Genomic DNA, 7881 nt, shown 5'->3' with positions numbered 1-7881 from the left:
CGTTAGTATTGCAAATGCATTATGCAATTAGTATTTTTAATCTCAAAAAGTCACAGTGAGTGATTCTTAGTATACTGATCTGAGTATGTGAACAACACCCTAATAGGCTACACAAACGCAGCCACACAGGTGTCTTAGACATGAAAAACCCTTGTGATAATAACAAATCAAATTCAATACTAGCCCCTGAACACCAGAGTAAGGCTCTGCATGTGAATGTTCTGTGTGATTCACCGTTCTATTTTTAAAGTCTCTCCTCCCAACGATTTCGAGTAAACGGGGAAAATCACCGCCGGGTTTGCGTGTGCCTCCACTACTAGCGCGAGCGTGTGACGTAGTCTTGTTATATCACAGATTTAGACGTAGGCATAATTCACTTTAATCCAGTCGTGTAACTCTCGATGCGCCTACTATCTCCATCTTGTGGTTAAAACGGGAAGTACCGTTTCACTTTATGGACCCGCGATCAGGATATTGAGGTCGACCCGGAATCTTGACTCCCCAAGAAACGCAAAACGGCCAGGAATAGCAAAATAACAAAACAATTACATAAAGGTAAGCCCTAAGCCTTGGCTAGCTTAAACCATTATGCTGCGTAAACAGCAATGTTTCGGTCTTGTCTTCACAAAGCGGTGTCTTGTCTTCACAAATAATAGGCTGTTTGTTGTCCACTCACAGCATCTCTACAGTATAATCTTGAAGATCATTTTCAGTCCGGTTGAAATTACCCATAATGTGCATTGCACGCATTATTTTCCTGCTCTCACCTCTTCATTGCAGTTTATATTTACTCAGTGAACAAGAACAGGCGGTTATGATTGCTGTGCACTTGTGCTACGTTTGCTTTATTAGCCAACTTTTAGTAAAACGCACACTTAAACAGTGGAAAACGGGATTGACGTCCGTAATGGTGGATTTTCTTTGTAAAATGTTGTTTAATTAATGCAGCCACGAGTAGTGCACACAATAACTTGCAGGCTTCAAAAATAAAATAAAATATTGGATTAATAGTTAATTACAAAGTGTGTTCTTATGCCATGACAGTGCCAATGCCATAGACCTGCTAAAGACATCTTTTACGTTGTTATAAGGCGTGGTCCTAGGGATCTTTAGCTCATAAAATCATTCATTAAGCTTTCTTTCTCTTTCTCCCCCTATATTTCTCTCCCCTCTCTTTCTCCTTCCTTGCCCTTTGCCTTTCCTACACTCTTCATCCCTTGTTCCACAGCTTTCACACTTGTAGAGCTCTTTTTCTCTCTTTACATATTTTTTCCCCTCAGACTCCAGTTCTCTCCTCCACTCATTTCCACTTCACCTCCCTCATTCAATTTGTCTTTTTCTGTTCCCTTCCCTTCCTCCCCATCCCTAGGGAAGCTCCAGCATGTTTCTCTCCTCCAGCATCCTCTGAGTCCTGTGATGCACTTTCTTGATGGCAGCGACCAGTGTCCGCATCACCGGTTTGGCCTCCTCCTGCGAGGTCACGCACACCAGCTCCAGGAACACCTTCCGGGCCGGCATGGCACCGAACGCCACCTCGGCGGCCTGCCTCAGGAGCCACGGGTGGTGCGGTGCCAGGGCCTGCCGGTAGGCCTCACGGCACAGCTCCCCAGGCGAGCGCAGACGGCCCTCGGCATCAGGGCCCTCGTGGAGCTTATCGAGGAGCAGCCGCAGCCAAAGCAGCGAGCGGTGGAGCCGCAGCAGAGTACGACTGCCTGACGGAGTGTGCCGGCTGAAGTCCACCACGCCGGCGCCCAGCTCGCCGTCCAGCATGGAGCGGACAGAGTGGTAGGTACCTGCGTCTAGTGGGAGAGGGGCGTCCACAGCAGCGGCATTGTTGAGGCGCTGCTGCCACAGGGCGCTCCGGGCAATGTGGGAGGAGGGAGAGGAGAGGTCACGTAAGAGTGTGATCTTTTCCTGGACTTTCGGGGAGAAGAAGCTCACAAGAGCGCCAAGGGAGTTCATGAACCTGAGGCCGAGGAAGGGAGGGCGTGAGATGTTGGGGAAGAAACAGAGAAAAGGAGATTTTATGTAGGCTCAAGATGGGCTTCACTCTGGGTAATGGATATTGAGAAAAACTTAATTCCTTTAAAAACGTTAGGGGAGACCGGGGTTGGTTGTCACAATTTTTACTCATGCATGATTTGCTCATCTTCAAAAACTCTTTCAGCAGTAATTCCTACATGAAATGAAAGCTTGGGGTCTTGGCTTTAAATGTGTATAATTTTTACTTTTAGAATGTATTGTAACAGGGAGCAATTAACCATCAAAGACACTCTGACACAATGTGACAATCGACCCCATCACGGGGTTGGTTGTCAGAGGGTATGGGGTTGGTTTTCCCTATAGAGTTTCAATGGGATTTCAGTGATAAAATGGGATCTTAAAAAATTATGTGTAACCTTTTAGTTTTTTAAGCTAGAAACTGCAAATAAGTTTTAATATGAATACCACCCCTATGATAGTTGTCATCAATGCCCCTTATGTTTAAACAATGGGATTAAATGAGGTGATCAGTTACTTGAATTGTCTACTGTGTTGAGAAATAAAATGAAATCATTTTCAGTGCTAAAACCTCTTTATTATCATATAAGTTGCAAACAAAGTTGCAAACACAGTGACAACTGTGTCACAGTGACAACAAACACATGTGACAACCAACCCCACGAGCTATGTGACAACCATGCCCAACTGACCTCTTGACAAAGATGTTAACCTAGCTGCCACATGGCTTTAACTTGATAGCTAAAATATGACTCAAAATAAAGCTACTACCTTTGGCTTTTTAATGAGTGTTTTGTTTTTGAACTACTAATATCCTACAAGCTCTCAATACAAAAACAACACCAACATGAAAATTTACTCTGACCCATGAAATTTAAAAATTGTCTCCTCACCTCAATGCTGTGTCTGCTCAGCAAAATTTCTAGTGCAAATGAGTAAGCTATCAACGGGTAACAGTTTGATATCAACATTTTACCACAGCATCACCTAGTGTGCCTGGAATAAGCAATGTGACAACCAACCCGTGAGACAACCAGCCCCGGTCTCCCCTATCCTTCGAAAGTATTGAACGCAATAGCTTTGCTTTGTAATTGTAATAGAGGAATACATTTTAGTACATGGAGCTACTAAGCTAAGTACTAAAAAGTAAAAATATATACATAAACTATGCAGACAATACTGAATACCATTCCTCCATCTGTATACTGTAAGCAACAGCCTCTGATGCTTCTTAAAGTTTAACTCCGGAGTAAAAATAACATAGGGTCTATTTACGGTAGTTAACGAGTTCAAACTTTTGATTGAGAGAAAAATTATGTTAATTGGTGGAGATTTGAGCAACACCGTTTTTTGCATTATCACTGAATGGGCTTACAGTGAATGCTAAGGGGGCAATTAGGACGTCAAAAAAACAAAGCTATTTTGTACCACTGACAATGCTCAAAATACCACACTTCTGTGGTAGTGTGGTGAGGGTCTCTACAGACAAACTGAAGTACTGTAAACTTTGAAAGTGTACAGAGAGGTTATAACAAGACTGTAGGAAGAAAATTGCCTGGCTTCCAGATCCGGTAGCGTCAAATCAGCAGGTGCGTTCGATCTTGCAGCTCACACTACCACAGAAGTGTAATGCATTGTCAGTGGTGTAAAATAGTGTTTGTTTTGTTGTTGATGTGCTACCTCTTAGCATTCACTGTAAACCCATTCAGTGAGATAATACAAAAAACGGTCTTGCTCGAAATTCCAGCAATTAACATAATTTTGCTCTCAATCAAAAGTTTGAACTTTAATTTAACTACCATAAATTTAGACCTTATGTTTTTTTTACTCCAGAGTTACACTCTTACTTTTACTTACTTGATAAGCTCCTCCCAGCTGGACAGGTATTCATCCAGTATGACATCAGAGGCGGGGCCTAAGGCATAGGTCAGGTGTGAATAGAGATGGGACACCTGAAAGTCCTGCCCAGGACACTCTTCCATGAGGATGTCATTCTCAGCGATATGGTTGCTTTCAGCAAGGGCATGAGGCTCTGGCTAAACAAGGTAAAAATCAAGGCACTTTATATTAAGGCACTTATGTAAGATATATACGGGTACGATTCATGCAAGTAATGATTAACTAATATATGAATCATGATGATTATAATGAATTAGTTAATGATTAGTGAATTGTGACTTCCTGATGCTCTTAATGCCCAATGGTTAAGTAACTGTGGAGCTATGTGATTACTTCACTCTTACTTCATTATCAATTAAAAATGTTCATTCACAGTTACTTCATACATTATTTGTTATTCCTGTAAATGAGCTGGATCCAATAGGGGCTACACTAGGGGGCTCCACTGCAGTTCTAAACCTCACTCCCCCAAGACCACCAGAGACGTGCCAGCAACATACACTAGCACCTGCGGGTTTCAGCCTTCTTGCTAGCACAGCTGCCTCACATGTCTGAGATTGCGAGGTGATGGCAATTTTGATATCACAGATGAATGAAAACCCAGTCAGGTAATGGAAATATCAGAAACAGAGATTTATTTACAGTGATGTACATAAAGAGAGAGACAGCATGGCTTCACATTGTCAGCCAATAGTCAGGGTAAAAGTATCCGGTTGATCAAAGATACCAGTTTACATGGACTACACTGAATCAGATCCTGTTTAGTGCCAACCTGGCAACCCAGAGCAGATAACTACTGACAGAGCAACCCAGAGCAGATAACTACTGACATAGGGGATGCACCCCTGCAGAACAGGGTTACACAGCACAAACATCATAGTCCCTCATTGCTACAGTCAGGGTGTGATTTGTGTAAAAACCAGAGGTGGGGATGATTTTGAATAAGTTTGTAACCTCCCCCCCCAAAAAAAAAAAAAATGAACGAACGATTCATAGCCTAGTAATGTCATGGCTAATAATACCCTAGGCCTATATTATTTTTGCCACCTTTGTAACATTTTAGTTTTAGTTTACCGTGGTGTATGACTTTAAACAGCGAGTGTGCTTGGTATGATGATCAGCTCCTCTAATGCAGGGTAGGACTACGTTTTGACAAGCATACAAATTCACCTTGTTCTTGCCCCATCTGAAATGACTTCTCTACTTTTGCTGCCTCCATCCTTTCTGTATTTGTTGTGTAAAAAACGTGGTATATTATGGCACTGAAGTCTTAAGTTAGTGAATTGGCTAACAGTGTTAGTTGGTAACCAAATAGTACACATTGCGCTACACGCTGCGTAGGCTACGTGCATTCTCTCTCCTGCTGATTTGCGTTCAGTAGCCAAGTGCGTAATATTGCAAAAGTTGAAAAAATAAATGTGTTTATTGTAGCCTACAGAAAATAAATAGCCTATCATACTGTCAGTTAATTGCCTACAGTGTAGTGAAGAGTTTGGAGAGTAAAGTTATAGGGCAACTTGAAGTTTTATGAAAATAATTTACGAACCAGAACATATAAGACCATGAAGCTTCTATTTCTTGCAGCTGTTAAAACACCCGCTAGATAGTTTAAATACCCACCAACATACGTTTTTGCGGTACAGATTATTTCTAAAAGTTATTTGTCTACTACTGGCTGATTTATCAAATGAGTGCTTTCTCGTTCGTCAGGTGTTTCGGTAGAGAGCCATTGAATAAGCGATGCCAAGCAATTTCTGTAGTTCCTTCGGACAATAGGCCTACGTTCTACTCTACGTGCAGTTGTCCTCCATCTCAGTTGCATCAGTTTTCTAATTTTGAAGGTTCTAAAACATTATTATGCTTCACTGAATCCTTCTCGTTTTCTTTCATTTGTCCAGCTAACTTTTCCATTGAACCTAGCCATTTATGATGGATTACACACTCGACATTCTGAAATGTCCTGCACGATCAAGGCCAAATTAAGTTATCACGCAGCCACTGTGTCAGCAGCATCAGTGCTGACGGTGACGGTGCGTTTCTGATGTCAGATTATTATGTAGGCTAGCCTACTAGACTGTTCTCACGTTGCAGCGCTTTACTTATATGAAGTAGCATTAATCAATATGAGGGGCAGAGGGGGATAAATGTTGTCCCCCCCGACAATAAAAATAATTTAGCAGAGGTAGGGATAGGAAAACCAGAGGGTGGGAAATCCTCACCATCCCCCCCTACAAATCGCACCCTGGCTACAGTCACATCAAGATATACTCAGGAATACAGGAACAGACTGAAATAAAGACAGTCCTGTCATATGTGGAGGCTGAATTCCTCTATCCATTCACAATTCTGACTGTAAATGTAAGGACACAGAATAAGAAACATAAAAAAGAAAACGAAGGACATGAACTACTTATGAATATAAAAATGATAATAAATGAGTTCAGATCTCAATATTCTCAGAGGGCAATACAGTCCAATCCAGAGTGTCATGTGTGAACACACGCACTCCCACACCAGACTCAACATTGCAACCTCAGAGAAGGAGGTCACCAGTGCATCTCTGAGCTGTCTGGTAGTGAGGTTTATTGGAAGTTACATGGAATCCTGCTAATTTGGTAGAATAACAGTTAAGGTATGATGTAATTGTGAATTAAAGTTAGAGTTCAAGTTAAACGTTGATTAGTATTTAGCAGGATGGATAAGAGGAAAGATAACAGGGGTTGAGATTATCATTGAAGGGATACATGTATACTTTGACATATATGCACGTGTGTGTGTCACCTTGCTTGTTTGGCTGTACACACTGAAGCAGGGTCTCCAGACTGAATTACAACCCTCCGGGGCCCCCTGAGCTAAGAACACACACATGCATTCATACATTGAGGCGCGCACACACAGACACACACACACAGAGACACACACACACACACACACACACAGAGACACACACACACACACACACACACACACACACACAGAGAGAGAGAGAGAGACACACACACACACACACACACACACATACACTAAAGGAACCAATCTTACATCAAACATTTACAACTTTTAAACCTTGTGATGCCAGTGAAAAAAAAATAAATGTGGCAGATTGTAATGGTATAATAACCTTTCTTTATTTTCAGTACACAAACACACATACATACACACACAAACACGCACACATACACACACACACACGCACACACACACACAGAAACACACACACACACACACACACACATTAAATTAATGAATGGGAACTTACGTAGCCAGTATGAACTCACAAATAGCAGCAGAGCCAACATGGAGGCAGGAAGCAGGAACACACGGAGTAAACGGAGTGACCTCATGCTGCTGGTGGCTCACGCTGCCACACACACATTAGCCCTCTCTCCCTCCCTCACTCTCTCCCTCCCTCACTCTCTGGCTTTCTCTCTCTCCAGAGCCAGTTTTAAACTTCTACACTCCACTCAGGCTCTTAAACCTCTCTCTACCCTACTGTTTGTTGTGTCCCTCTTCACCCTCCTCTCCTTACCTTTGACCTCAGTGTCGTAACTGTTTATTTGCTCCCACACAACTCAACACACTGATGAGCAGATATCTTTCCCTCTCTGTCCTTCCCTCTACACCTCCATCTTACTACATCTCTTCTCTTTGTCCTCTCCTTCCTATTCATGAGCACATTGAAAGTGTGTCACTGTAATGATAGCATGGTATTCATAAATCTAAACACTGGATAACACATTCTAAAACTGATAGTTCCGGTCCTTGATTATGATTGGCTGAATCGCGTTCAATGTCATTGTAAAATCCAACGCAACACTTCATGTTGACCGCATTTCATTCTATATTACTGGACAAATTGATAGACTACTTTAACAACTACAGAAGAACTGCCATTCTGTTACACATTTCGTTCCCTCCCTCTCAGTACTTCTGAGAGAGCACCTCCAGTGGAGCCTAATGCCAGGGGAATACCAGGCGTGG

General features: G+C 42.3%; 1 protein-coding gene across 1 annotated transcript; it reads right to left on the bottom strand.

The window, feature by feature from the left end:
- Window positions 1-1365: 1365 nt before the first annotated feature.
- Window positions 1366-7244, bottom strand: gltpd2a (glycolipid transfer protein domain containing 2a). The gene is made up of 4 exons (XM_076288429.1): window positions 7160-7244; window positions 6142-6146; window positions 3859-4037; window positions 1366-1966 (listed from the first exon to the last, which is right to left on the bottom strand). The coding sequence occupies exons 1-4, from the start codon at window positions 7242-7244 to the stop codon at window positions 1366-1368; spliced, it is 870 nt and encodes a 289-aa protein (XP_076144544.1).
- Between the last annotated feature and the right edge of the window lie 637 nt (window positions 7245-7881).

Source organism: Alosa pseudoharengus, unplaced genomic scaffold, assembly GCF_046254945.1.
Source record: "Alosa pseudoharengus isolate Yale_2024_CS ecotype anadromous, Long Island Sound unplaced genomic scaffold, YU_APseudo_1.1 YU_APseudo_1.1_scf_17, whole genome shotgun sequence".
NCBI classification, from domain to species: Eukaryota; Metazoa; Chordata; class Actinopteri; order Clupeiformes; family Clupeidae; genus Alosa; species Alosa pseudoharengus.
The sequence above is the reverse complement of the archived record's forward strand: the minus strand, read 5'-3'. Positions and strand labels throughout refer to the sequence as shown.

What these genes read in the sequence shown, in the direction of transcription:
- gltpd2a (XM_076288429.1), bottom strand. Translation starts at nt 7,244, where the DNA reads ATGAGGTCACTCCGTTTACTCCGTGTGTTCCTGCTTCCTGCCTCCATG. An exon ending in AGCTGGGAGGAGCTTATCAA is followed by an intron (nt 1,967 to 3,858) that starts GTAAGTAAAAGT and finishes CCTCGGCCTCAG; the next exon opens with GTTCATGAACTCCCTTGGCG.